We start from the raw sequence: 26,969 nt of genomic DNA on the forward strand, positions 1-26,969 counted from the left end.
TCTCTCTGCCTCTCCCCCACCCCCACGAAGAATGTCTGTAAGTGAGAGAATGTACAAACAAACAGACAAGAGTATCTTGACCTTGATCTTCTGTTTTTCACTGTAGACGAGTTCATGGCCATTCCGTCCCTGTGAACCTGGTTCATGAGCGTCTGCCCATGAGTCCATTCTACATGTGCTGACAAAGCTGACTTCCGGGCCTGAAATGCTGAGAGTGTCTTCCAGAGAGAACCCAAGTTCACCAAGGGAAAAACCTCGTGGTCAAAACTGGGCCCAAAGGCCAAGATGCATGGGTTTGAATCCTGCTTCTGTCCCTTGCTCCGTCACCTCGGGCAAGTTACTTAACCTCCCTGTGCTTCTGTGCTCATCTGGAACATGATAATATGAAATCATACATCGCATAAGGTTGTTACCAGAATTAAGTAGCTTCCTATAAAGCACTCAGAACAATGCATAGTGATGGTTAGTCTGCACCAGACAACAGCAGTTGTCATTATTGCCTGGGGGACCCTATTTCCTCCCAGATGACACAGCTTCCAGAGCAATGATGTTTTCTCCGGTGTTTTCCTCCATGGAGATGGGGGAAGGGTGAGGTAAGAGTCCAAGCAGTCATCCCTGAGGTGGAGGGGAGAAACTGTTTTAGCAACTGGCTCTCCATGGTTGGGGGAACTCTACTTTGGAGCGTATACTCGTTTCCATGGTGTGAATTCTCCTGCCGTGGCCTATTTCAACTGGCTTATTAAATGTCTGACAATTTCACAAATATACCACTGGATCTGGGCATCTTGGCTATTTGTAGTGAGATCAGCTCAGAAAAAACAGCCTTGGGCTCGAGAGACCAAGAGAAAATGAAGAAGGGGGTCATCTTGTCTGGGCAACCAACTGGGCCTTCTCTAGACTAAGCCATGTTTCTCCAAGGGCCATCCATGGGCCATCAGCCATGTTGGGTGTGTTTGTGAAAAGTTCCTGTGCCTTGTCTGGATCTGTTACAGCAGAATTGTTTGAGTGGAGCCAGGAATCATTTTTAAACACGCTGCAGAGGGAGCTCTGAGGTTTGAGACCTGCTAGATTAGGGACCCCTGAGTTATCCCAGAAGTCAGAATGGGCCACAAGGCAGATGCGAATTCTACAGAATCTTCTTGTACCATGGTCCATTATTCTCACTGAAGGAAGAGAACCCCAGGCCCCGAGAAAGTCTGGAGCAAGCGGGAAAAGGGCCTTGACTAGGCACAGTGAGGTGGTTTGAGAGGAGTAATGGGGCCCTGGGCTAGTTACCTCAGTTTTCTCTCTGGTCCAGTGGTGTTTAAGGCAAAGTTGGAGGTCAGCACGTGAAAGGCCTTGCCTAGCGCCGAGCCCAGCTCTCTGGGGCCGGGTGTGTGTGTGTGTGTAGGGGGAGGCTTTGCTGGGCTGCTGGATGAGGAGGGCCTGCAGAGATGGTGGGAGCATGGGAGGTTCTGTCCACAGAGGAAGGTGAGCACATCCCGGACAGACCCACCCATGGGTCCAGACTGTGTATTGGCCCCACTCAGCATCCTAGACTCTACAGCTCTAACAACTTAAATAATTTTTATTACAAAAGGAAGAAAAGACCAAAACATCCCCCAAATTCTCCCATGGGCTTCCCGCTCCGTGCCAATAAATAAGGTGGGGGGAGACTGACCGGAGGGGGAGTGGGGGTCGTGGTTCAGCAGAAGAGGGAGCTTAGCTCAGGCTGGGGCTGAAGGACATCCAGCCCCCTCCCCAGGTTCCCGGGCGCTGTGATCACATTGGCTGAAACCCAGAACTCCTCCCGCTGATAGCAACAGTCTCTGGAGGCGTCCCGAGGAGTGTGTCCGGAAAGGAAGGTCCTGCCTCATGATGGCCAGGCTGGCTGCCCTACCCTACGGCCTTCTCGGTTCTGGGCAGCTGATGTCGAGTCCAGCCAGCTCCCTGCTGGCTCCCAGGGAATCTAGCAGCATCAACTGAGGGACAAGCCCACCTACAAGGGGCCTAAGACAGATGGAACGGGTCTTCCCCCGCAGGGGAGACAGGTATGAAAAGTCGAAGGGAGAGCTGGCTGGGTTGGCCCCGCTCTGCCAGCCTTGAGGTCTCTAGGGTAGAAGACTAGACCAGCCCCTCCCACCCCTACCAACCAGCTGGGCTTTCAACCCTGTCACTGCATCAAAGTCGGATGGGTGGTCGACACTGGCACTGCCCAATGAAGCTGCAATGGTGTGTCTCCGTGAAAGAGGAGATGGTGGGAACCAGTGCCCCCCCGACTCAGGTCCCGTCCAGCACCAGTGCCCTGCTACTGGCAAGGAGGCCTTTGGACTGAGTCAGGAAGCTGCGGGAGGGCAGCCAAGGGGACTTTTCAGCTCCCTAGCCCGGCCATGCCCAGTGAGTGGAAACTGTCCTCTTCCAGCAGGAGCTGTCCCAGACGGTAGAGCAGCCGAGGGTACCAGTGCACGCCCTCTCCCGGGGTCCAGCTGCCCCACACCGAGCTGTGAAACAGTCGCAGGGGCCAAAAGGCCAACTGAGCCAGACGGTGGTCGGCCACGGCCGCAAAGCAGGAAGCCACCACATCCTCCACCACCAGCGTCCCGTGTCTGGTTAGTGGGGCGTAGGCCCCCACTGCCACGTGTGTGGAGACAGCCGCCACTCGGGCGGCCTGCAGGCCTGGCACCCCAGCCACCAGCACGTACTGGCCAGGCTGCACTTGGCTGGCAAAGGTGGCCCGGAAGTGGGCCGCTGGTTCCGTGTGATTGTTGGAGGTGAAGAGCAGGTGGGCAGGCGTGAGTGCCAGGCGGCGCGGGGGGTCCTGGGTCTCGATGACCCGGAAGGCCCTCAGCCTGTCTGGCTCACGGTCCAGGAAAATGAGCACGTCACTGAAGGTGGGGTTCCCATCCTCCCCCATGGCCAGCACCCGGTCTCCAGGCCTCACGGCCGACAAGGCCACACGTGCCCCACTCTCTAGGCGCACCTGGGCTCCAGCAGGAAAGCAGCCTCCTGTCTTGGCCGCAGCTGAGTGCTCTGTGGGAAGAAGGGACACAAAGGTATTACTACTCTGTCAGAGCACCCCTCCCCAGAGCGCCTCTCACTCCCAGGCTGCCCCCTGCCACCGCTCACCGTACACCAGTCCCATGCAGCCTTGAATCCACCCCAGCCCACGATGTCATCTTCCTCCCTTCCCCCACTGCCACCCAATCAAAGCCTTTGCCAGCGAGAGGAGTGGACTCAGTGTGCTGAGACCCACGGGTGAGGAGGAAAGGGCCCCTCTAAAGCCCAGGGAAAGCTCCCACCTGCCCTCCATCCTGACAGTGCCTTGAGGCTGTCAGAGAGGACCAGGATTGTCTGAGATGGGCAGCAGTCAGCCGTGACCTGACACTCGGCAAGCAGCAGTCTCCGTGGAGAAGGCACTTAGCTCCTCTGGGGTCTGGAGGTCCCGTTATTTCTCACTCTTTGCTCAGACACTCCCCCCAAATTGCCCTCTCAGATGGACTCCCCAAGTTCTGGGCCAGAGCTGAACCTCAGAGTCCATAAGGAAGTGAGAGGAGGACCGGCCATGCACAAACACAGATGTCTGGGGAGCCTCGGAGCAGACAGTCAGGCCAGGGCCCGGCTCACTGGCAAGGGTAAAATCACCGTCTTCAGTTCGTGTGCTGGGTCCTTGTGTGGGGACAGGACATGGTGGCACTGGGGAGTGGCATGGAGGGCAGTGTTGGGGGTCAGGAATGAGGATGGAGGTGGCCACTTGGGGAGTTGGCCCCAGGCCAGTGTTTCACAGGTGCAGGGTGGACGTGACTTGAAGCAGATACCACTGGTGGACAAGTGCCCGAGGGGAGGGCGGGGGTGGGGGCCCCATGGTGTGCCCCGGTGGGTCTGGGAATAGGAAGCAGTGGGCCTGGTCTCAGTGTGCCAGGTCTTCAAGTGTCGACTATGGCCCGGTGCCTACAGCCTGGTGGGGCTAGGCTGGCCGTCATGCAGGAAACTTTTGAAGCATCTGTGACTGGGTTCAGTGTAGGTGACAGGGATGTTGACAAGGTCGAGGGAGGGGCGAGGCCCCCATGCCTGCCCATTTGGATCAACAAGGCGGCCAATCTGGGAAAATCCACTTTATTGAGTCCACTCTGTTTATTCTGGCCCTCGTGGCTGGCTTTGCCCCAAAATGTCCAGCTTCAGGGCCCTGGGGGGGAGAGGTTGGGGACACCTGCACCCCCCCCGGGGGGAGCATAGGAAGTGCCCTAAAGGGCCTGACCTGCCGCAGGGTTGTGGATTCTGAATCTCTGGGCTCCTGGCTCCTGGTCAGGCAGGCTGGTGTCTGGGCACGCCCTGGCCCCGGCCCCTGGTCCCACCACCCGCTTCCATTCTGAGTCAGCTGAGTGGGGAGGCCATCTCTGTCACAGCCTGGCTTCCATCTGTCCAGCTCGCTCTGGCTTGCACTTCCTGCGGCAGGCTCTGGACTGCGGACTGCAAGGCCGGCCCCCAGCAGTGCTGGGACAGGCCCTGTCTCCCTAGGCTCCTGCCATGACACTACCAGGAACGGGACGAGCAGGTGGTCAGCAGCAGCAGCGGGGAGCGCCGCAGACGTCTTCTTCCCTGGGGTCCCCTCCTCCATCCCCTGGCCGGCCTCTTCACCTTCCGGGCAGCAGCGAGCCCTGTGCCTGCCCACGCCCTGCGGCCCCGGCCCCGGGCCCAGCCCCCAGGCAGCGGCTCACCGGACTTGACGGAGCAATGCACGTGGGCCTTGGACTCGTAATATACCCAGTCGAAGCCGGCCTCCACGGCCAGGCGAGCCAGCAGTCCGTACTTATTGCGGTCGCGGTCTGAAGTAGTAATGTCCACTGCACGGCCCTCGTAGTGCAGCGACTCCTCCGAGTGGTGACCGTCCTCGTCCCAGCCTTCAGTCACTCGCAGCTTCACACCAGGCCACTGGTTCATCACTGAGATGGCCAGAGAGTTCAGGCGGTCCTTGCAGCGCTGCAAGAGGAAAGCACATGGAGTTAGGGGGAAATGCTGACCTGCATGCCAGGCCTCTCCCAGATCATCTGCCTGAGTTGGGAAACCGGGGAGGTGCTCTATCCCTGTCTCTTAAGAACAAAGAGCCCTAACTTGTTTCCTTGCATTCTAGCATCTGGCTGCTCCAGGGACCTGGACCGCATGGTGGCGCCACAAATCCGGAGGGCCCCGCGGGAGGTCCACCCTTGGGCGACCTTCTCTGATAAGTGGCCCCTCCTCTCTGCACTCCCTCCCCTCAGATCGGGCCACCCATCCCTCCACAGATGGGGCTACTCTCCCAGCACCCAGTCCCCCTGTCCCACCAAGGCCCTGGAGACCAGAAACCGCCCTTTGCTAGCAGGGTGGGGGGTGGGGGGAAGTGGTAGCAAAGCCAACTGCCTCCGGCAGGACTGCTAGGCATGCAAGGCCGGAGGTGCCCAGTAGGTGTCACCGTAGCCTCAGGGCTGAAGCCCCCCAATCCCAGCCCTGAGGGATGGCAGGTGCAGAGGGCCCCAGCAGCGTGGGGGTGTGTTGGAGGGGAATCCCGGGCTGCCTGGATCTCTCCAGCGCCAAAGAGTTCTTCCTTTCAATTCCTGCTGCTACTGAAGATCCAAAAGCCTCCAGCAATGGATCGGAGGATGGGGAAGCAGGGGAACCAGAAGCTGATGGAAATGCTAGCTCACAGCCCGGCCAGATGGAGGGCGACAGGAAGCATCTCCCGATGCATGGGGAGCCCCTGGGGTTGATAATCCCAGGACACGTTCTCCCTGAGTCCAGAGCCATGAGCACCTCTGCGTGGCCCCTATCAGAGAAGGGATCCGAGGAAACGAGCCTCTGATCTCAGCAAGCCAGCTCTGCGCTCTGTCTCACATGGGGGCGGGAGTTGAGCTGTGCCCTGGCCTACCGGGAAGGACCAGAGAGCTCATCTGTCTGTGGTGACTCCCACCATGCCTACAGCCCAAAGGACCCTACAGTTGACTGGGGGGATGGGCATGTGAGAGAGGGGTCCCTTTCACAGTCCTTGACTGGGTGCGGGGCCCTGCCACGCCTGGGCAGCCGGTGCCCCACCTGGGAGAGCCCAGGCCCCACAGACCCTTGGACTCGGGTCTCCCAGGAGCCAACAGCAGCTACAGCCCAAGGTTTGGCCAACCTCTGGGGCCAGCAGCCTACCTGGGGGGGCGCTCACTGCCCAGGGAGGGAGCTCTGCGTACTCCTTGCCTCCAGGCTTCTAGCCCCCCACCTACGGCAGCCCCGCAGGCCCCTGCTCCCCGCCCCTCTCCCCCTCCACCCCCCCTCGGTCCAGAGCCCGCGCGCGCTGTCAATGATTGCCCAGCCCGTGGCCCGGATCCTTATCTGCATTCCTCGGCGCCCGGCCCGGCCCGGCCACCAGCCAACCTTCGGCCCCGACACCGGCCGGCCAGCCCCGGCGCCAGGGCGCAGGCTGAGGGTTGTGCTGGAGCTGCTCTTCCCAGAGCACCTAACGAGCAGGCTCCCTGCCTGCGGGGGCAGCCCAGGGACACCACTGAGGAAGGGGACGAAGGTTTCTGATTCCTTGGGACCCAGGCTGCAGGAAAGAAAGTTTGCCCCCCAAGAGCGTGGGCTGAGCGTGTCCTCTTCCGCGCTTGCAGAGACTAGCTAGCGTCAGCTCTGCTCCCGGCCTTCCCAGGCAGGCATCGTGGCTCTTCTCTTTCAGCCCTCCCCGGCCGGCCACCAAGCCCAGGGGATCCCCCAAGTTCGTTCCCAGAGCCCGAAGTTCCCGGCACCCCACCCTTAACCACAGCTGGGCCATTCAGCTCTCGGGACAGACACGTGGGCTCGCCGGACAAGTTCCCTTTTCCACCTCCGCCTCCCAGCCCAACTCTTCCCGCTGTCCCTAAGACCAGACCCAGGGGGGACGCTACTCCAGGAGGGGGCAGCGCAGCGGACCACAAGCGCGCGGGAAGGAAAGGCCCTCTGCGCCCACAGCTTCTTCGCCTTTGGGGTGCCCGATGGCTTCAAAAGGAGAGGGGCGCAGCCGTGAGGAAGGTTAGGCCCGGAGGGACTGAGTGGGTCCCGGAGGCACGGGAGGTGGTGGAGGCCAGGTACCTCCGGGTGCCGCGTCTGACCTCAGCTGCCTGCACTCCGGGCCAGAGAAGCTGCCTCCACCCGGCTGCGCCGTGGCGCTTGGAGGCGGGGAGCTCTCCTCACAGCCTCCGGCAGGTTCGCGGATGTCCGCGCTCTCCCCGGAGACCCCTGGCCGGCCCATCTTGGGCAGCAGACGGCCGGGCTTGGCGACAGGGGCAGGTGCCAGGGGGCGTGCCAGCCAGTCGAGAAAAGGTGCCAGGGGGGCGGGGAGGGCCGGGCAGGTGGCGGTGCTTCGGCGGCGGCGCCCTGCGAGGGCGGGTCGCGCTCACCTGGGTCATGAGGCGGTCGGCGCCCGTGTTCTCCTCGTCCTTGAAGATGATGTCGGGATTGTAGTTGGGGGTGAGCTCCTTGAAGCGCTCCGAGCTGCGCGCGATCTTGCCTTCATAGCGCCCGCTGGCGCCCAGGGTCTTCTCGGGCACGTTGGGGCTGAACTGCTTGTAGGCGAGCGGCACGAGCTTGCGCGGCGGCCGCCGCCGGCTGCCCACCACCCGGCCCGGCCCGCAGCCCCGCGCCGCCGGCACCAGCAGCAGCAGCAGGAGCAGGCAGAACTGCAGTCGGGGCCGGAGCCGGGCGGGAGACATGGCCGGGGAGCCCGAGCGAGAGGCGGGCGAGGGCGCCTGGTGGGCTGGTGGGCGAGCGAGTCGACGGGAGCGCTGGGGGGACTCAGGCGTCCGGCTGGCTCCGGGGGGCTCCAGGCGGGGGCGCCATGGGCTGCCGCGGCGCGGCGCAGGGCCGGCGGGACTCAGGTGCGGGGCGGGGGCCCGGGGCCCTGGCTGGTGGCGGCGCGCTGTCCCCCTCGGCGCCTCGACTCTGAGCTGCCCGGCTCGCCGGCCGCCAATAAATAGGCCGGCCCGTTTGTTTTGGCAACGCGGCGGCGGCGGGGGGCGGCGGGCGGCGGGGCTGCGGGCCGCCGGGCTGGGCTGGGCTGGCCGGCGGGGCTGCCGGGCCCCGCGGTTAGCACCCCGGCCCGGCGGTCAGGCGGCTCGGGCGGAGCGGGAGCTGCTACCGTCTGCGGCGCAGCTCGGGGCCGAGTGAGAGGGGAAATGGAAGAGATCCGGGCTCGGGCCCCGCGCAGACCGCACCCTACCCATGTCCCTGCCTCCTGTGCGCTCGACAGCGAACCTGCAGCAAGGGCGGCACAGCCTCCTCCCCCTCGGGCGGGCGGCCCCGGCACCAGCCAGCCCTCGTCCCGCTCGCTCCTCCGCTGCGTCCGCCCGCCCGCTGCCCTCGGCGCCCCCTGTGCTGCCTGAGTTCGCCCTCCCCGCCCGGACGCGCCCCACCCCGCCTGGGCCTCGCCTCTGGGTTCCCCGCGGCTCCGGGATGCCCCGCCAGACGCAAACCTCCCGGACAGGAGCTGCCACCCCCACAGAGACCGCAACCCACGGCGCGGCCGGACGCGAGGGGCGGGGGGCAGTGGCGGGACCGCACAGCCGCCTACGGTGTCCCCTGCGGGGAAGTAAAGCCAAAAGGCAGGAGGCCGCTCCTAACCTGGGGCCCCGCCCTGGCCCAGGAGACGCGCCTTCTGGGCTCGGTGCACTGAATTCCCTATCAACCCGGCGCACATCCTATGACCCTCAGGTGTGCAGCGTGGGAGTGGGGCATCCAGCCTCACAAAGAGTCGGAGAGGGGGTTTTGAGTTGGAAACACTATTAAAGAGAGCAAACTGAAGTTGCAAAGGGAGGGGCCAAGATGCCGAGAAGAGTTGCTAATGGTGAAACCGCCAGAATCCTGGAGAAAATGACCACCGCGGAGAGGGGCAGCACAGGTCTCGGGTACAGGGACTTACTAAGGCCCATCTCAGCGATTTGGAGCTGCTGGCGCGCTGGACAATTACTCTGTTATTTCTACTTGACAAATTAGAAAGCACAGAGAATACACAGAGGCAGCCAGAGAAGCATGGTTTGTGTACCTATTTTAATATGCCTTTCAGGAAAGCTGAATGAATTCGAATTTATTCTGCTAAAACAAGAGAAGGCAAATATGTTAAAGACAAATGCCACCATCGCAACAAATGATATGATTCGGTTGCAATATATCCTAACATTCAGTAGAGATAGAAATAGAAAGATTTTAAAATGCTCGATCCAAGAATACTAACACAATAAGTACCGTTTTGCTGATAGGTGCCCAAGGCACAGAAGCTAGTAGATATTATTATACCAAGTATTCTAGTTGCATTATCTAATTTAAACTCACATCCCTCAATGAGGCTATTATTATTCCTGGTTTACAAAGGAAGATTTTGTAGCTCAAAGAAGATGAACAACTAGTTTCTGGCTGAGGAGCAGAGAGGAATTCAAATCCTCGACCCTCTACCTGGGTCTGACCCCAGAGCCCCAACCCTCTCCCGCATTGGTGTGCTGGCCCTCTGTCTTCTGCCACCAGTACAGCCCGGGGGTTTGGATGGTGGTGGCTTTTCACAGATGTGCTCATGTGTTCTCTGGGTCGATTTTGTGAACAGAAGTTCAGAATTGCTGAGGACTCAAGGTAGTGCTTAATCCAATCACTTCATTTATAGAAAAGGAAACTGAGGCCCACAGAAGGGAAGTTATAATGACGCCACCAGAAGTAGACTTGGATACAGGATGGGCTGTTTCTTTTCCTCCCCTTTGCCCCATGTTCCCTACACTGGATTCTTCCTTCCTTGGTATTTGGATTCTGTCTCCCAGTCTCAGACCACTCTGATGTTGTTTCTTTTCCTTAAAGCTCTCAGAGAGCTTTAAGGCATATTTTCCGGGGCTCAGAAGATATCCCTGCGATATTCCCCACCTGTCTGCCTCTCTTCCCCTGATTTCCGGGGCAGACTACTCAGCCAGGCCAGCACCTCTCCCCATCCAGACTAACTGGGGCCCTCTTCTTATGGAGCTCTAAAGAAGACCACCCCATAGGCTTCCAGGGTCACCTGTCCCAATGTGTTATGTAATAATCATCTAGAGCAGTTTTGCCTTAAATTCAGTCTGTCTTTCTTCCTTCCTCTCTAATGCAAATTCAACTCCTTTCCTTTTTTTTTTTTCCTGGTCTTAGAGATCAAGGCCATTAACCAACTTCAGTCTCGAAGAGTTTGTTAAATTCACTTTCAACCTTCTTTTCTCCAAGTGAAAGACAATTTAAGATTCTCTTAGAGGCTCAAACTTCTAACCATGTATTAACTTTGCCATTCTTCCTCTCACTTCCCTTCTTAAACTGTGACCCTGTGGAATACAGATCTCTGGTAAAGACCTGATCTGTGTCAAAAAAGCACTCATCAGTGCTGAGAGAGTTTGGCATTGGGAGTGCTCCTCGCATGGGGGTGCCCTTACCACAGTGTAACCTTGTTGGTTGAGATCGGGGCTCCACCAAGTCCAGTCCCTCCTCTGCCTGGCTAACTTAGGAGCAGAGCTCAGGGTGTGGACTGGGAGAAGCAGGGGAGGGGGGGCGTGGCTGATATTTATCAAGTCTATTCTCTATGACACTTACCTTAAGCACTTAGTCACATCTTCCCAACAACCCCCTGCCCATGGCAGTTATTATTCTCACATTACTGATCTACAACCCTAAGGCTCTAAAGATAAAGTTACTTGTTTGGGGTCCCATGGTCATTTGAACCCCGGAGCTTCTTCACTCTGAACTTACACTTTTTTCTCAGGACACAGTGGTGGTTCAGGATCTCAATCTCAAATTCAGATCTGCATCCATCCGGTCACCTGCAGTGGAAGGAGGGTGGAGAAGAGGCCCGTAAGTAAAGCATCGTCACTTCCACGGCAGTGATCCTGGAGCGCTTTCGATCCCAACTGGGGCCCAAGACGGCTTGGCTGCCCATGTTCTTAGCCGTTCGGTAGATGTGGGGTAGCTCTGCACTTACGCTCATCCATCCAGAAGCAAATGCAGCCTGCTCCTTTTTCTGGTCACTGGTAGATCCTGTTGCCAATAAACTGGAGAACCAAGGTGTGCCACTCCCGGGGCCAGCAATGGCCTGGAGTTTAAGCAGCGGAAACAGAGCCTGATGAGGGCACCTCACATCTGAGTCCTGGGCCTATTGGTAAAATCACTTTCCTTCTCCCACCTCTAGACCCCTTCGCCCCCTCAATCGTCTGGATTTTGCAAAGAACAAAGTAAAATCTATTTCTTTGGATATGCTGATTTCTTTTTTGCTTACTAGAGTGCACGTTGGAAAACTAGGTCGGAAAGAAAGAGGAGAGGGAGGAAAAGACACCATAGAACCGGATAATTTAAACATATCTGTTGGGGGCACCTGGATGGGTCACTCAGTAGAGTGTGGGACTCTTGATCTCAGGGACATGAGTTCCAACCCTATGTTGGGTGTAGAGATTACAAATGAAAATGTAAAGGTTTTACTATCTGTTTATTAGACTACTATGCTAGTATATTTACTCCATCTTGAAATTAACACTGTAGTACAAATACCACGTGCAGCTTGTCATCTATTTGTACAGGTGTGTGTAGGTATGTGCGTGTGTACAGACGTGTGTGTATATCCACAGAATCACACACATAATCTGCGCTGGTCCGTATTTCTGTAATCAACTAGTCTTTTTCCTCTTAGTCCTGCCACTTGCCCAGATCAATCTTGCTCTAAATCCATGGGAGCCGAGCCACAACAAGACAAGTTTCAGGAATGCTGTTAGTCGAATACCTGCCGGTGACTCAGGGCACAGCAGCCCCGGCTCATGGAAAGAGCACCGGGCCTGGAATCGGCCGATCTGCACCCGAACGTGGTCTCTGATACCTTCTACCCATGTGGCCTTGGGTAAGTCACTTGACTTCTCTAAATTTTAGTTTTCTCATGTATCAAGTGAAAAGCTTATCAGTTACCTCGGAGGACTGTTGAGAGGGTTAAAAGTATAAGCTGTAAAGTACAAGTATAAGCTGTAAACTCCAAAGCTTTTGTGTCATTATCCTCCGTTGGGTTGGCTAGCAACAGCGGCTGTCTGATTCCTATCATCCGTCCAAGGGGAGTAGCATCCATCCAGCTGCTCATACTCCGCTGCTCCTACTTGTGTGTCCCGAGACAGCAGTGGGATTAAGAGGATTCTTTCTCTGAGGGATCATCTACCTTGTGCACAACAGCGTGATGGGCACATAAAGACAGAGAATGCAAACAGAAAGTCAAAGACACCATTGTTTTTCTCAAGAAATTTACTATTTAACCTCAAAAATAAATCGTGAAAATAAAAGACAGTTACGAAGCAGTGAATACCACTCCTGAATGAGTACAGAATAATGCATTATAAACTAGAGAAGTTAGTAGATCCAGGCCTAGAAGGGTATGGAACTGGGAAGCTGTTAGCCTGGGATCTTTTCTTCCCATTGACCTCTCCCGCTAGTTGTCCCAGTGACTGAACTGTTGAAATGTTTTTCATCATCTTTAGATGATTTTGATATCTATTTCATAGGTGCTCTAATTCCAACTGGTGATGGGGTTAGACCTCTTGAAAGATATCCGTTTTGAAGGAGGGGAAGGAATGCCTAGAAAGAATGAAGAGGAAACTCGGAGATGGGCTGTGGCTCAAACACAGATGATGGCACAGTGATAATGAAAACCCAAGCTGGACAATCTAGGAAGGGGGGAGGTTCCACTGCGATCTGATGTAACCTTCACTAAAGCCTTATGAAATTGACACCATTCGTTTTACGAATGAGGACCTACTAAGGTTCAGAGCTTGTAAGCGAGGGAGTTGGAGTTGGAATCCAGACCGGTTTGACTCCATAATAACCCCATTTCTTTGTGATTCCTGGGGCAAGCACACTGGGTTGTTGGCCTCTGTTCAAGACACTCATTTTCTCTCTAAATCTAGGGGACTCTTTTGTTACCTTTATCTTGGATTTTTAACACCTCATATCTTTGACCATTTCCCCAGCTGGTTGGGATCATTCTGATTTCTGTTGATTTTTTTAAGTAGGCTCTACACCCAACGTGGGGGTCAAACTCATAGTCCTGAGATCAAGAGTTTCCACTCTACCGACTAAGCCAGGCAGGCGCCCCTGTACCTTTGATTTTTTAAAAAAGATTTTTATTTATTTATTTGAGAGAGAGAGAGAATGAGAAGGGGGAGGGTCAAAGGGAGAAGCAGATTCCCTGCTGAGCAGGGAGCCTGATGTGGGACTCTATCCTGGGACTCCATGACCTGAGCTGAAGGCAGTCGCTTAACCAACTGAGCCACCCGGGTGCCCCATACCCCTGATCTTTTTAAAGAGGTTAGCAACTCCACCAAATTTGGCCCACATGCAGAAATGGTAGCAGGCCTGTCTTTCAAGCCTCAGATCAGTCCAGAGCACATTTTGGAGATCCAATTAGAGCCACTCAAATGCTTTCAAAGCCAGCTGCTGATCAGAAATGAGAATGTCAAGTTACCTTCCCCTAACAATAAGCTCATTACAGGCATTTCAGAGAGATTCCAGCATTAAAGACCTTGCTTTGATGATTTTGAAAATGTAGGGGAAAAGTAGCAATATTAGAAGAGGTCCCCTGCTCCCTGCAAATCAGAAACTAAGGACTGTGGTAAACTCTTCTAGACTGAAAGACACACATACAAATATATTTCTGTATATGGATAATAACATGTTTGTTAACTAACAAGCTTTATTTCAACCCCAGTGTCTCTATTTGGGAAGAAATTAGTTGCTTCAAGGGAGTCTTGGAAAATACTAGTTCAGTGAATGTTTGGTACGGGAGAGGGTACTACTCTTTTAATACTCAAACGATGCTCTTGGAATGCTTTCTGTAACTGGGTTTGAAATGGCCCTCTCCCCCTCTCTCACCAGTCTCTCTTGGTACAGATAGCATTCTGAGGATACTGGGGATGTACAGCCAAAGAAAGCAAGAAGGTATCTTGTCACTTGTTTCTTCTAACTTGTGTTCTTAGTTTCTGCAAAATGACAGCTCCATTCCATTGTGGTTCTAGCTCACACGATGGCATTCGGCCCCACTCTCTCCTTCTGACAGGTTGCTCCAAACCAAAAAGATGAAATTCGTTTGTGTCCACAAGTTTCTAAAGCCCCTTCAAGATACCGCCGGGGTGGACAGTGGTGTGTGTGGGGGGTGTGTGTGTGTGTGTGTGTGTGTGATCATCTTTCTTCAGATATTCACACCACGAGTCGTGTTGAGCCCCTAGGGAGTGCCAAACATGACCTGAATTGATTGAGATGTGAGAGAATCAGAGAAACGAGAAGAGAGCCCTGCCCTTGTGGAGCTGTATAGTCTAGTGGGGAAGCATTAGGGATACTGACAATTAAAAATAACGAAGTTGCACAATGTGTTACTGGGGAACCTGAAGGAACATCAGCACAAACCGTGGAAGGGAGGAGAAGGAGTGGGAGGGCGGCCTGCTTGTGGGGAGGGTGTGAGGTTGGGAGGTAGGTCACTCTGGTAAGTAAGGTGGTCAGTGGAGGTCTCCCTGAGTGTGGCTTGAGTCAAGACCCGAAAGATGTGAGGTCTTCAAACAAGCAGATGTGTAGGGAAGCGCGTTCTGGAGCAGAGAAAGCAAAGAAAGACCTTACATGCTTGCATATTAAAGAAATAGCATGGAGACCAGTGTGATCAAGGACGAAGCTGGGGGAAGAAACAGAGTAAGCCTGGTTTTCTGCTCTCTAATCATGAGTATAATTTTCAAGCTTTGTATAATGCTCATACTGAAGATAATTTACCCTTAAAGAGATTAGTGTTTGATATGTAAATATGGACACAATATAGTCTGGTAAAAATAAAAGCCAGTAATAAAAATAAAAAATGGAAATGAAAAAATATATATACAAATAAATAATAAAATAATAGATAGGATTCTTTTAAACATTTTTTAAAAAGAGACATGGGCGTGGCTCTCCACTTTCTACTTTGTATAGTTGAAAACAACTATCCCTTCACTATCGTCTTGGGATGGGAGGCTTCTTGAAAACAGAAGCGACATCTCTGTGGCCAGAAAGCAAGTAGCAGAACATTCCCGATTGGTGGGGATGCTGTGGGGTCAGCACTCAACATATACAGGGCTTGAATTAATGCATGTTTAATTGTGCTGTTTCTTGTGGAATATGTTTTTTTTTTTAATTATTTCATTCCTGATATAGTTTCTACAAACCTTTGCCTTTCTTTGAATTCCTTTGGGATGTTTTGGAACACCCTGGTGGACTTTCCCATTGACAGTCCCAGTCTATATACCGCACAAGGTTTAACCAACTGGCCTGGCTTCCAACGTCTCCCTTCCAGGTCCAAACCACGGCCCATCCTCTGGAGCTTCCACTGGGTCATCTTTCTTCCCACTGACTTCTCTCCACTAGTTGTCCAACTTACTTAATTGTTGAAGTGTTTTCCATCATCTTTAGATCATCTTGACATCAGTTTTGTACCAGCTTCAATGCCATCTGATGATGGCCATTAGGGTGATTTCAAGATTCCTCTCTGGGAGCATACACACATCTTAGAGTCTCACTCCCAAGAACTATTTTCCAGGTGTCCTTCTGCCAGTTTTAAACCGTTCCTGCTTTAAAATGGCTTTGGGGGAGGACCCACAGGAGCCATGCCGGTCCCCAAATTGCCACACAGCACCCTCAGTGAGAAACATCAAAGGCTCCCTCCTGGTGTTCCATCCTCGCCCGATATGACATGATCAAGTAAGTTTCGTTTGGCACAGTTCTACTATTTTCATTCTTCCAATCCTAAAAATGCGCCTACACTTTGACCGTTCAATAGTCCAAGTTGCTGGCGCTGGGCCTCACTGTACCTCAGCTCACTGGCTGTGACACCTCTAAAGGCAAGGTGACAGCGGGGGACAAACTCAGAGTTGGCCATTTCTTAAACCAGGTGCCCTAGTGTCCGCAGGAGGAACGTCGTCTGCCTTTGGCCAAACATACTGCTGCATTAATTTTCCCTTTAGACAATCCAGACCCTGCATCTCCTTTCGATTCCACGTGGCCATTGCCTAGGCCCTCTATTCCCTCTGTCCTCCTCTTCCAATCGTGTAAATTACCCTGCCACTCTGAACTGGTACTTATTAAAAAGAGCAACGTAATGGACATTAGCACCAGCAGAAAACCACCCAAGGTGGGTTATTTGGGTCACATCCACACATCATCAGAGTATGACTCTACATTACTGTCATATCCGGTAACTAATGAAAAAGAAATCCTTTCTGGCAATACCTCTTCCCCCAGCCAGGGCCTTCCTGTTCCTCCCATATGTGACATGGGACCCATCGGTACTGCCGCGTGCCCTGGGCAGCGCCAAGCAGCAGTTGTAAATGAAACTGGCAGGCTTTCCTCCTCCCGTGGTAGCAGATCTTTTAGTCTTGAATAAAGGATCTCTTAACATGCTCCTTCCTCCCAGGACCCCCGGCAGTACTGTGCTTGACCTCTGGCCACAGACCCAGACCCTGCAGGGCTTCCCCCACTCCCCGCCCCCCAGCACCGACTCAGCGCACCATCCTGCTTACCCTTCAAGGCTTGGGGTGGGAGGGGGAAGCTGGATGGAAGGCTAGTCAAGAGGGTTACCCTTACCCTACTCCATTCTCCCTTCTCCTGTCGATCCTATCAGGGGTCCATAAAGCGAGGAGGACTCTGGCCCGGGAGAGGGGGGTAGGGGTTAGGCAAACAGGCCAGGGAGGCAGTTGGTTGAAGTTTAACCACAATATTCTTGGTCTCTATTGTTTTGAGTGAGGCCCAATATTTCCACAGCAGGATTATAGAATCTGATTAACCATGTTAGACAACAATGCCGAGCTGGGATGGGCTTCCCCTTCCAGCTGCCAATATGAAAAAGTAAATATAACACCCAGATTTCAGAAGGGACTCTCAGCAGCCCCCAAGCCCTCCTCCCCAGTTCTAGCCCCGCTTCTGTTTGGGGACCCAAAGTGAGGGGAGGACGAGCGTGGCATCGCACATGCTCCTTTAACTCCTGGCCCTCGGCCCAGCAGGACAGGTAATCCTGGTACAATCTTCCCAGGTGAGTCAATGGCTATGTGCTCCCCACACCCTGGAGTCCTTCCAGGGCCTCTTCCGGGTTCCCCTGAGCTGGCCCAGACTCTCAGGAACCCATGAGAGTTAGGTGCTGAGAGGCTAGCCGCATTCAAAGGGTCCGGGAGTGTAGAGGGTCCAGCAGAATGTTCTGGGCTCCCAGAGAGAGAGAGACCAAGCACGGGTAGGACTTAACAGCTTGGAAGAGCAAAGGAGCCTTTGCTGGAAGGCTTTGGTGCCATGTCATGACTTCCTGGACGCCAGGGTAAAGAAATGAGACCCCAGAGTTGAGGAACCACCATAAGGCAGCACCTCGGGAGACGGAACAACAGACAGAGGACAGCTGGGCTTGCAGCTCAAGGAACGAGGGATCCCTTAGGTCCCTCTGTGTCACCCATGTGCACACACACAAGCTAATTCAGACTCTCCCTGTCTGGATGTTTCCCCTCAGGATGGGGTCTTCTGATGCCCTGTCCGACACGGTGGGGGTGCGGGGAGGAATACAGCAGTAAGGAGCAACAAGATTAACTCGCAGCTTCCAGAAGGTCGTGGCGGTTTGGGAGATCTCTCCCTCCAAAGTGGGACTCCCCCCGCCTTCCATCGTTCCTCTCCGTAACTGAGTGCCCAGCATAATCCAGTGCAAGTCAGTGAGCCCACGTATTTACTGATATCGGGAACAGGGTCTAGGAACCCAGAGCCAAGGCTCTGGCTCCGAGGCGGGGGTCTTCCTGTAGTAGGTCACTACTCCTTTTGAAGGGTTTCTTCTTTGTGAAAACTAGAATATAGAAAATACTTCAAGGCAGAGCTTAGGAAAGCACACATCCTGGGGCGCCTGGCCGGCTCAGTGGGTAGAGCGTGTAACTCCTGATCCTGGGGTTGTGAGTTCGAGCCCCATGTTGGGTGTAGAGATTACTTCAAAAAGGAAAGAAAAGCATACATCCGGATCTTATCAAAACCCAGTTAACATGAAGTTGCACCGTTTGCTAGTATAATCCCACCATGGTGATATTTTCTGAATTAGGGTCAAAAGCGGACTCTGTTCTCAAAGTGTATTTTTACTCCTTGAGAGTATGAAAGGATGAAAACAGAACGCACACAGGGAATAGGTGTATAACACAGATGACATTAATAGCTCAAATAGCGAGGGGGTAGGCAGAACAGAGAAAGAGCTTATTACATCGTGAGGATGGGTTATTAAGAGGATTGTAGGGTTCCCCTGTACTCTGGGGAGCAGATCTTCCTAGTTTTGTAAATAGGAGAACACGAGGGACAGCATAATGGTGGACAGAAGGAGAACCAGACCAAGCTGTGGCCTTTTCCATCCCCCCAGCCCCCCCCCCCAATGTCGCTATCCAGAGGCAGACGGGCTCAACTCCCAACCGCCCAGTCGAGGAGCGGAGGTAAGAGCTGGGGGGGATGGGAGGTTTCAGCGAACAGGAAGGCAAGACGTGGGAATTCAAATGTACCACTAGATAAAATTAAGAAGCAGTAGGGCTGAGTATTGGGAGTCTTGACCTTCTCTCCTTCCCCCCAAGTGCTCCGTGGAGGTGAAGTTCATCAGACCCCGGGGAAGCGACAGATTTTTTCCTCGTCCGGAACCGTAGGAGCACTGATCTCTTTGCTTCCTTACACTCCAGAAATTCCAGGGTCAGCTCCTCCAGGTTCAGTGGGAACATGCAGACTAGAAACTCCTTTTTCCCTTCTCAATAACTTTTCTAGCCTTTGGAAACACTCCTTGATCTAGGAGACGTGACAGAGCAGAGAATGACCCCGGTGGGATTTTTTTCCAGGCGGTGGCCAGGGCGCTGCCCTCAAGGCTGCTGGGAAGCCCTCAGTCAGGCCCGGCCGAAGGAGGTGCTGCCCAGTTGGCCGGCTAAGGGACGAAGATTTCTCTTCCAGCAAAGAGCTTGCCTGTCCCAGCTGACTGTGGGGGGCAGGGGCACCCGTCCGCGAGGCCAAATAGGCCTGGCAGCCTAGGTGGCGCTATTTCCCTATTTTTAGGTCAAATTGCAAGAACTTCCTCGAGGTCCCTAGTCCTGCTCCTGGTTTGCTGGCTTGCTCCTGTAAACCACCTTATATTATTTTTTTTTCTAAAAATACTCCAAAGCAATTGAAAGAGTCCCTTCTCCCAACAGCCAGCCCTGGCCCCAGCCCCGGCCCCGGGGAGCGGGCGGGTAGGCGGGGAGGTGGGCCACTGCTTTATTAAACACAGGGAAAACTAATATTTACGGAATAAAATTTATGGAGCAGCCACGAGAATTCGACCCTTTTATGTGCATGTGGGGTGGGGGTTGGGCCAGGCTGGGGGCCTGGGGAGGGGCCCAAGCCAGGGGCAGGGCTGGAGTACAGCCTGGCCAGGCCAATTTGTAGAGGCTGGGATTTCCCTGGAGTTGCCCCCAGGATTCTCAATCACCACCCCTAGCTCGGAGGGGCAAGGATACCCACCCAGGGCAGAGCCTCTGGGAGCACTGCTTCTCGAAGGATATGTTTAGGCAAATCCCTACGCAGGCAGCAAACTTTGGGGTGAAGGGGACAGTGCAGTGGCAGGGAGATGGCTTAGGTGTGCTCTTACTTACTTAAAAGTAATGTGTGACTTAAAAAAGTCCCACATTCTTTCAAGAATGCAAAAAAGTTATGCTCTTAGCATTTTATTCACAATTTCAGGGGATTCACAACTGCCTGGGCCCTCTCTGATAAAAAATGCATGCTCTTGGGGCACCTGAGTGGCTCTGTTTGTTGAGCCTCTGACTCGATCTCAGGGCTGTGAGTTCAAGTTCCTCAGTGGGCTCCATTTTTTTTTTTTAATTAAAAATTTTAAAAAAAATGCATGCTCTTGACACTGTGGTCTTAACACAGAGGGATTATCCAAGGTGAAGAACCCTTACTTCCCCCGACTCAGCTTGCTGGGGAAGTCTTCCCACTTTCCTTGTGGTCTCATACCTCATCGATACCGAAATCTGGCTTGTCTAAATTATGCCAGAAAGAAACCAGGGAACAGAGCGAGCCACCTGAGGGCTTGTTTGTACATAGTCCCCAGTTCACTTCGATGACAGTCCGGATGGTGGGGCGCATCTTAGGGTGCTGTGGTCCAGAAGCCGTTATTGGTGGTGCCTGGGAACGAGCCCTGGGGGAGCCTCCTGGTCGGGTGAAAGCATGGGGCCCCTGGAGTACTGAGAGCCCCTGGCTGCCCCCTGGCTGTGAGGAGCCAGTGGCAACCAGGAGATCCTACTGAAAGGAGGCAGAGCCTTGGGAGAAGGAGGGTCATAGCAGAAGAAAGAAAGAAGGCCTAGCACCCTTTCCGAAGAACAGAGAACATTGGTCAGTGCAAACACACGGCTAAGAACTCTGCAGTCTCCGTTTAAATGCTGGCTGTTACTTATTAGCTGTGTGACCTTTGATAAGTCACTTAATCGCTTCCAGACTCTATTTCCAAGTGGGTGAACAGTATCTTCCCTCTCTGATGCCGTGAGAATTCAATGTGAGGCGCTTATCAGGGCACCTGGTGTGCATTAACTGCTTAGTACCTGTTAGCTGCTTATATCTGTGCTGTTCTCCTTATAATCATTATTATTTTATTATTGCTTGGGTTGTCCTCTTCCCCATGACCTGACGTAAGGACAGAAACACCCGTCCCAGACAGGGAAGGCGTGGGGATGGGAAGGCATTTGACCATAAGTAAACAAACTAGGCCAGGCCTCCATGGGTCCTGCCCCAACACCTCCCTCCACCCGACAGCTCCCCGTGAACATCGGAGCTCGACTTTCCTTCCTGTCTCTCCGAAGTCGTGTTCCAGAGGGTCTTACCTAGTAAGGAGAACCTAGCCGGAAAGCCCAAGGGACTTTACCAATCCTGGGATGCTAAATCTTGCCTGATCTGTCCAAAGAGTTGACTTTCTCCCTAGGATGTTTCCTTCCTCATAGAAACTTTGCCCTTCTTCCTGCTAAGGCACTGTTCATTCTCTAGGCCAGTTCTGTTGTCCCAGAGAACTCTGTGCCCATTCCTGCTCCCTGCTGTCCTACCTTTTCAAGTTTTCCTAGTTGCCATGTTATTTGAAGTGGCATGAAGTCTCTCCCACTCCAGTGCGAAACTACCTCAGCCCTTGTGCTCAGAGCTCTTTATAATTTTGATCCCAGACTGTGGTTTAGTCTGTTGTCTATGCCTTGGAAACAGACAAAAAAACAAAAAAAACCCTACATGATGTTGGGCAAAGGAGAGCGGCAGCGATCTGTGCTGTGTTGTGCCCACCACGGAAAGAGTTCTTGAGATCAAAGGTCCCAAATGGAGGCTTAGCACTGGCCACAACGAGAGAAGCATGAGAAGAATCTGAAGGAGCAGATCGAGGGCCTGAACTTCATCTAGAGACAACAATGGGTGGGGCCCAGTAGAGTGAAAGATGTTGGTTCTATGTTCCCCAGAATAAGCAATCTCAAAAGCAGGGGAGTGTGAGTGCTTTTTATTCCATGCTTAAGAGAGAACTGGGTCTCTGAGGAGCACCTGGGGTTGGCTAGGGGCTCTTGAGAAAGGTGGACAAGGCTTCCTGAGAGCATTGTGCCTTTTTGCTGACTTGGCCTCCGTGCCTAGAGTCCATGGTAGGATCCTGGGTCTGGAGAACCTTTAACAAAAGAGAGAAAGGTCTGGGACTCTCGGAAGCTGGCTTCCACTTGGCTAGGGAAGGCCAGTGCCCAATGGGTAGAGCCAAGATTCCCTGGGTTAAGAGTACCCAGGCCTGTCTGTGTGAACTTCTGTTATCTCAGCCTTGTCGGGGGGTGGAGTGCTCTGACTATATAACTCTGTGTCACAGATGTTGCTGCGACGGTAGCTCCTCTCAAGGTGACACAAGGAAGCTCTTCTAGTCCGTCCTCAGCAGTCGAGACAGTGATGGGCTAACTGAAGAGCCCCCTTAGCTTTTTCCTCTTGACCTTTGACAGCTGAGGTCTCTGCACAGGGCCTGAAGGACCCTAGAAAGAAAAGGAACCTGAGTTAACAGAGGTTTTGAACAGATCCACTTAAGTCAGGAGAAGAACTTCTTTGCTCCCGTGGCTCTGGTGGGGGTGAGGGGCTGACACAGGTGTTCTGAAGGCTGTGTCAGGCAACGAATGTGATCTAAGACCCCGTGCCCTGCGCACATCCCTTCTCCCCCCAGGGAACAACCTCCCAGACCATCAGTGGACGTGGGATAAGGAAGAAAAGGAGTCAAGGTCCTTCACTCAGTACAGGAATGGCAGAGAGGAAGTATCAAGGGAAGATGTGAAAGACCATGACTGCCTCCCAGAAATCCGTCATCTGGTGGCCTGGTCACACATATCCTCCAGTATGGTTAATGAGGTGACAAGTTCAAGGACATTTGGCTCAGGGGCTGCAGGTACGTGACTCACTGTGGGCTCTTTCTCGGGCACTGGGAGGGATGGCACTGAGGAGACTGGCTCTTCTGGCTCGTTCAGAAGTTGGTTTTCTGTTCCTTGTGGGGAGGTGCTGCTTGAGGGCTGAGGATCTCCTGAAATCAGAACAATCAAGGGAAGACTGTGGTAAATACCTTCTTCTTACCAGGGAGGCATTAGCATTAAGCAAGCATTCTGATTGAGGTCAGAGTTCAGGATTAATAATATAAACAGACAGAAGTAGCTACAAGTCCAACCTCCAGCTGACTCTCGGGAAGCCCTGCTTCTACGCTGAAAATTCAGACCAGTGTCAGTGGAGGTTTCTGCAATGATAGAAATGTTCTTCTTCTGCCCTGTCCGACCTGGTAGCTGCCGGCCACGTGGGGCTACTGAGCATTTCAAGTATGGCTACAGCAAAGGAGGAGAGGAATTTTTCATTTCGTTTCATTTGTATTTAACTGAAGTATTCACAAGATGCGAGAGCTACCATATTGGAGGGCGGAACTCTAACCCCAGGGAGACCAAGTACTTCCGGAGCTACTCACCGCTGCCGGGATGTTTCTGTCTCACTTGGATCTCCTGTCTGGTGACCGCTGTATACAGACTCTGTAAGTTCATGACAAAGGGTCTCCCGTCACCTACACTGCATGCCTCTGGTAGTTTCTAGAGGGGAGAGGAGATGCTGTCATTGGTTACACTACATTGCCAGAGAAAAGCAGATTGATATCCCATTGGCAGAAGTGGCATCAACCATAAGAGAATTTATACAGGGAAGTTTGATCCAACATATGCATACCTTGTTGGGAACAGTATAAAGACCTCTTGTGAGGTCTTCTCTGAAAGGCAACTCTGAAAGCACATCTTTAATTCCCCCAATACCTATTGTGTTTTCCCATGAATGCCCCTGGGGCATCTGCCCAAGAGTCTCTAGGGCCTTTCTTTCAAAGGAATGACCTCTGAGAGGACTGTTTTAGGAAATCATCTTACTTAAATTGTCCCTGAGCTGTACAGATCACCTTTCTACTTACGTTCCCTCCTAAAGTTCCACACTAGAGAGAGAATCAGGATGAAATGCAGGAAAGGGGAGAAAGAGCAAAATAAGAAAGACTGAGAGACAAGACTGAATTATGGAGCTGTGGTGCTTGGTCAGCGGGGGGACTGAAGTGTGCAAAGATTTGGAGGCTTCCCAGCCTTTTTACGTAGCAATCCACAAACCCACAAATGGGGGCGATCATTCCCCCAAGAGCGGAGAAAACTGGCTCTTGAGGGGTGAAAAAATCTTACTCTTTTAAAGTATGAAATGTCTACATACAGTACACAAATAGAATTTTGCTCTCCCTGTGGTATTAAAATTTCCTGAGGGGTAGGGATTAGGCAAAAGTGCCTTAGGTTCCTGAGCAAGATGAGGAGGGGAGAAAGTTGAGAAATCCTGCTCTCATCACACCCTATGTACCTGTTTCCTTCGCTGTGAATGAACCGTGGATTTATATCCACAGGAAAATGCCTTGCCTAGTTCAAGTTTCACGCGCTCGGCTTAACAGACTTGAAGTGACGGCTCTCGGAGACGGAAGCAAGGGCAGTAAAAACGAGATGAAGGCGTCCGGTATCCAGGGGTCCCAAACCTGGCTGCGCTTCGCAATCTTGGAAAGGGCCCAGGATGCCTTCACCTGTGCAGGCAGACTGTCCTGGTTCCCGGCCAAGCTAGCTGGCCTCGGAGGGAAGCTGTGCCAGTAGCTCACAGTGCGCCCACCTGAGAACCCTGGGCGGACCCACAGCTCGCGTCAAGGGCACGTGCTCTGTGCTATCAAGGCATTCCTTTCTGAGAAGCCGCCGAGGGGGAAGGATGAAAGAGAGAAAGCAGGAGAAGCAGGCAAGCAGCTGCTGAACCACAGTCAGGATTATCTCTCCCCAAGGATGGTGGGAGCGGAAACCCTTGCGAATCCCCAGGAAACGCAGCATGCACTTGTGCTCCAAGCCTGGTCCGTCAGGACTCCGTCAGGCTTGGACTCTCACTGGAAACCACAGATAAAGTCAGAACTTTGCTTCTGACCAGCTATCACCGCAGGAGTGAAAGGGCCCTGAGGAGCAAACAGGAAGGGGGTGGGGGTGTGGGGGGTGTGGGGAGGTTGGGGGGCGGTGGGTAAACTATCAGGCCATACACCTCCATCTCCCCTCACTCTCCTTAATTTCAGCCTCCCCAAGCCACGTCCTCTGAAAACAGGTCCTCTTCTCCGCAGACAGAGAGCCCCAACCGTGGACAGGCCAACAGCTGTTCTCCTTCCCTATCTCTCCCATCTCCAGGACCTCCTTCAGATGGCTCCGGGAACGTGGCCTCTCCCAGGCTCCTGCACGCCGGGCTCTGGAGGCCGGGTGCTGCCGGTACAGATGGACGAGGCAGAGTCTCCGCTAACCCATTCCTCACCCTCCTGCCCTCCTGCCCCTTCTATGGAACCAGACAGACACCTACGTTTTTTAGGGCGCTCTTCAGCCGCATCCCGAACTGAGTCTCCAGACAAAGTGGCAGAAATGAAAGGCCACTAAAGCTGGTGCGTCCCGAGCCTAAGCCCAAATACAGAACTGATATCCTGGACCTTCCTCCAGATCTTTCCCCATCTCAAGAGATCTGGTCCTGCAGGTGTTGCCGGAAGTTATCCCACCTGAGTACTCTCGGAAAAGTACTAGAAAGAGAATACTGGGGGGCGCCTGGGTGGCTCAGTCTGTTGAGCGTCTGCTTTTGGCTCAAGTCAGGATCTCAGGGTCCTGGGATCAAGTCCCACATCCTGATTCTCTGCTCAGCAGGGAGCCTGCTTCTCCCCCTCCCTCTGCCTGTCCCCAAGCTCATACTCTCTCTCTCTAATAAATAAGTAAAATCTTTTAAAAACAAAAGAAAGAGAACAGTGGTATATTTGCTGCATTATCTCCTATGTGCTAGACACTGTTCTAAGAATTTAAATGTATTGACCCATTTTATTTTTTTTCCTGCTGTTTCCCTAGCACCTGGACTGGGGTCGGGGTACATCAACATGGTAGGCACTAGTGTAACCCCATCTTACTGACATGGTCCAACTAGTAAACAGCTCCGCAGGATTATAACCCAAACAGGCTGACCTCAGGGCCGAGGTGTATGACTACCCTATTTCCTTCTCTAAACAGCAGAATTTTAGTCACAGGAGCCACACAGCCTTTCCTAGGGCCACAGCCACCTGTGGCTCCCATCACAGATCACTCGCCTCAATTCCCCGCCAGCTCAGGAACAAGCTCCCTCAGGCGACAAGAGAGAAGTGAGCAGAGAATCCAGACGTTCTACCAGAAAAGCTGACCCCACCTGGAACCCTTGGTGGGCCTGAGGCCATCTCTCAGTCCAGCCATCCCCAGCATCACTGCTTCCGTGATGGCATTATCCTCAGAGTGTACAAGGAAGAGGAGGTGGAGAGGCCCGAGCTTGAAAAGGAGAAACATTAGCTCCGTGGGCAGGACAATGGCAGGAGCGAGCTGGGGCAGGCAGCGGAGATCAAAGGGAGAACAGTGGGGTCAGGACTAAGAAAAGCAAACAGCAGTGCCCCCTGCCATAAAAGTACGAAGGAGCCAGGAGCAAGGTGTACCAGCCACAGAGCGGGTCACTGCGCGGAGTGGGGAGGGGAAGAAGACACAGGCTGGTCTACTGCGGACTGCGTTCATCTGATCGACCCAGAACCACTTCTACGCAGCAGAAAGCCCCTGAGATCCTACCGTGTGTTAGGGACTGCAGGACTAGGGTGAGGGAAAAGAGATGCACCTTTCCCCCTCAGAACAGGGCCGAGTTAGTCAAAGATGAAGAAGTCACCGTCCTTGCCTCAAAGGGTTTATATTCAGGTGCAAGGAATAGGCAGATTTCAGGGTTTTTTTTTTTAAGCGTTATGCTATCAGAGTTAGAAATAAAGGGTAATGAGAACCGGAGAAAAAGAACCGGAGGAGTTCTGACTGTCCAGCAAAAAGCCTGGGGCAGGGGTTGGTGGGGGTGGGGGGTGACATACAGCCAGCCTCCTCCCTTAGACTGCGAATGTGGGGAAGTATTTGAAGCACAAAGGTGTGAAAAGACAGGATATGTCGACGTATCTCATGGGAAATAAGACCAGGAGGCTAGATTGCTAAGGGCTGGCTGGGTGTTCTGACAAAGGATATGCCCCGGAAGTTTCCTTTTGTTTCACAAAGTGGCTTTCTCTGCTATACCCATGCTTGCCAAGGCTTTCTTGGCTCTGAATGAATACTGAATCAAGAGTGAGGGCTCAGAGGCATCCTCTGAGTTTGCCTTTGTAGGTTTCTGCTCCATTTCGAAGCCCTTCACTAACTGAACTGCTAGACTGTGACCTTTCATTAGGCAAAACAGAGAAGCATTTCTCTCCTATCTCCAGTTCCCTGGGACTTTGGCCCCCGCCGTCTGGCCGTATCAGAAGCTTTAGGAAAACCAAAGCTACAGAAATCCTATAGGGCACTTTATTTCCCCTTCTTTTCCTACTGCAGCCCATTTCTGGTCCCAGCACCCAAATTCCCTTCTTTAGTGGAGATGTGTCT

The 26,969-nt window shown here is 53.4% G+C and overlaps 2 protein-coding genes and 1 long non-coding RNA gene across 11 annotated transcripts in view; 1 reads left to right on the forward strand and 2 right to left on the reverse strand.

Annotated features, from left to right (window-relative positions):
• Window positions 1-1,547: 1,547 nt before the first annotated feature.
• Window positions 1,548-8,022, reverse strand: IHH (Indian hedgehog signaling molecule). Its single transcript, XM_004762933.3, has 3 exons — window positions 7,368-8,022; window positions 4,695-4,956; window positions 1,548-3,009 (listed from the first exon to the last, which is right to left on the reverse strand). Exons 1-3 carry the CDS (start codon window positions 7,677-7,679, stop codon window positions 2,351-2,353), a joined length of 1,233 nt encoding a protein of 410 aa, XP_004762990.2. The 5' UTR covers window positions 7,680-8,022; the 3' UTR covers window positions 1,548-2,350.
• On the forward strand, window positions 7,352-25,219 carry LOC123391653. Of its 5 annotated transcripts, none has more exons than XR_006606365.1 (5): window positions 7,352-7,437; window positions 10,724-10,812; window positions 11,642-11,845; window positions 22,184-22,402; window positions 24,720-25,219. It is a non-coding gene; the product is annotated as an uncharacterized LOC123391653 (long non-coding RNA). The 5 variants fall into 5 exon arrangements; XR_006606364.1 differs by lacking the exon at window positions 24,720-25,219 and adding an exon at window positions 15,542-15,702 and having other exon boundaries at window positions 22,184-22,421; XR_006606363.1 differs by lacking the exons at window positions 22,184-22,402; window positions 24,720-25,219 and adding exons at window positions 10,993-11,116; window positions 12,492-13,033.
• NHEJ1 (non-homologous end joining factor 1) overlaps window positions 21,473-26,969 on the reverse strand; it is a 78,545-nt gene continuing 73,048 nt past the window's right edge. For 4 of the 5 annotated variants that reach the window (XM_004762800.3, XM_004762801.3, XM_004762799.3 and 1 more), the window contains exons 6-8: window positions 22,964-23,081; window positions 22,416-22,534; window positions 21,473-21,998 (exon numbers count right to left, since the gene is read on the reverse strand). In XM_004762800.3, coding sequence (XP_004762857.1) covers window positions 21,924-21,998; window positions 22,416-22,534; window positions 22,964-23,081 — 312 coding nt within the window. In that variant the 3' untranslated portion in view covers window positions 21,473-21,923. Of the gene's footprint in view, window positions 21,999-22,415; window positions 22,535-22,963; window positions 23,082-26,969 lie in introns of those variants that run through there. The other variant, XM_045078754.1, reaches the window with a different exon arrangement.

The sequence above is a fragment of the Mustela putorius genome, unplaced genomic scaffold (assembly GCF_011764305.1).
Source record: "Mustela putorius furo isolate JIRA1106 unplaced genomic scaffold, ASM1176430v1.1 tig00000275_pilon_pilon_pilon, whole genome shotgun sequence".
Taxonomy (NCBI): domain Eukaryota; kingdom Metazoa; phylum Chordata; class Mammalia; order Carnivora; family Mustelidae; genus Mustela; species Mustela putorius.